Source organism: Henckelia pumila, chromosome 4 (assembly GCF_033568475.1).
Source record: "Henckelia pumila isolate YLH828 chromosome 4, ASM3356847v2, whole genome shotgun sequence".
NCBI classification, from domain to species: Eukaryota; Viridiplantae; Streptophyta; class Magnoliopsida; order Lamiales; family Gesneriaceae; genus Henckelia; species Henckelia pumila.
The window spans coordinates 231,316,961-231,318,954 of NC_133123.1; the positions used below are offsets into that span (position 1 = coordinate 231,316,961).

The following is a 1,994-nucleotide window of genomic DNA, read 5'->3' on the forward strand; positions in this document are numbered from 1 at the left end:
GTTTTACAGATTGCAATGGATATCATAAATAATAATGAGAGGTTATCGTCACAAATACTTCTAGAAGCACAAATTACACATACACAAAATACAAGTTTCTTAAATACACTTCCTCACATCGCATTTATACTAATAAAATGAAAAGACAAAAGTAAAAGAACTAAAAAGTTTAATACGAGGCAGAAATTTGTTCCTTCTACCAAAAACTATAGTTTACGCTAAAGTTACTTGAATCATACAACCATCTGCTAGAATCTCAGTATTTGCACCAATTTGTAACTCGTTAGAATGGAACATACGAAATCTAGTGTTGCAACTCTGATTGAAGAAGCCAGATTAAGCAACAAAGAAGAGCATAAACAGTAGAATGGACCCAAAAATTTAGTCCATTTAAGAACTTCGTGTTAACACTTATACTTCCAAAATTTATATACATAATTTGAATTAACAACTAGCCCTGCTTGCTGCTGTTGTGCTTCATATTTCTTGATCATTAGCAACAATTATATTGATGAAAGATCCATTTTCCTCATCTTTGTGGCACACTGAAGATGAACCAACAGACTGTTGACCCTTTTCGATTTCTCCCAACAATTTGCCTCTACGAACGAGTTTTTCCTCAGCATCCCTCAAGAACTTGAACTTGGGAGGTGGGGAAGCTCTCAACTTGTTGAAAGCCGCATCGCTTTTCGACTCGAAAAATGGGCCAAAAGTGTGCTGATCGTAGGTGTTTGATGGGGTCAAGGGAGGGGTGAAGTAGGGGGAAGAGGCAATAGGGGTCAAGAATGGGGTCTCCAAGATGTGAAGGAAATCGCCCAAACTCGCTCTGCTCGTCGAATTCTTGCTGTTCCTGATGATCCCATCTTCGGATTCCAAGTCCTCTTTCGTTTCTTCTGCGATTGTGAAGAGAAATCTCGGCGGGCCTGAGAAATTCTCCAAGCTTCCTTCACCAAAAGGGGCGAACCCAACGAAATCTTTGCTGGGATTTGCTTGTGGCTCGTGCACAAGAATGGAGGAAGAGCACAATTCTTGAGTTGGCTTGATCCAACAGCAAAGCATGTAAGAGGAGGAGGAGGAGCTTTTTCTTGGTGGGATTTGGTTACCATTAAGCCTCCTCCTTTTCCACCATAGGAGATAGTAGAGCTCCCCCATTAAAGCAACTAAAAGACACCCAAAAACCAGGCTCAAACCGAGCCCCACTCCACTCAAGGATTTCATGATCTTCAGATAAAGCTATGAGTTTATGGCACCATTTCTTGAAAAATCAAAATAAAAAATCCAACTTTTGGAAAAGGGAAGAGAATCTTTACTTGGAAGTTGATTTGCATCAATCACACCATTCTCTTGAATCCAAGCCAGAAGTTGAGGAGTGAAAGATTCTGAGATGGAGTCAAGAAGCAGTACTGATTTTGCAGCTTTCTGATTAAAAACAATGGGCTCAAAAAGCAAGAAAGTGTCACTAAAAGAGAGAAAAATTATCAATTTGATGAAATCATAAACGAGAATGACTCTTATTTCATGTGGACGGCCTTGTGTCTGATAGGACCGCAATATCTTGTCACCACAAGCCACTAAATACTTCAAACCGTGCTCTTAACTGTACTACCTAAAAATTTTGTTTTAAGGAAATAGTTTAATAATATTGGAAATTCCAAAGCATGTATATATTTGTTTACAAATGATACAATCTCAGATACCGTGTCACAAAATTTGACATCTATAGATGGAGTGAAAAAATAGCACAAAATATGGTATCTCAACTGTTTCACAAAACGTTACATCTGTTGATTGTTAAAAGTAATATTTTTGAGAAAAAAATTAACACAAAAACTCTTGTTGTAGGGCAATTTTGTGAGACAATTTTTAGGGATGTTAAAACTCAATCCAATCCGTCAACCCGACACGAGTCGACCCAAAAAATATTAGGTTTTGGTTGGGGGTTTTTGGGTTTGATTGAATCGGGTTGACCTGAAAGCTAACTCAAAAAAATTAAT

The 1,994-nt window shown here is 38.0% G+C and overlaps 1 protein-coding gene across 1 annotated transcript; it reads right to left on the reverse strand.

Moving 5' to 3' along the window:
• Nucleotides 1-477: 477 nt before the first annotated feature.
• LOC140862888 (uncharacterized) lies at nucleotides 478-1,304 on the reverse strand. Its single transcript, XM_073265921.1, has one exon. It carries the CDS (start codon nucleotides 1,216-1,218, stop codon nucleotides 478-480), a length of 741 nt encoding a protein of 246 aa, XP_073122022.1. The 5' UTR covers nucleotides 1,219-1,304.
• Between the last annotated feature and the right edge of the window lie 690 nt (nucleotides 1,305-1,994).

What these genes read in the sequence shown, in the direction of transcription:
- LOC140862888 (XM_073265921.1), bottom strand. Translation starts at nt 1,218, where the DNA reads ATGAAATCCTTGAGTGGAGTGGGGCTCGGTTTGAGCCTGGTTTTTGGG.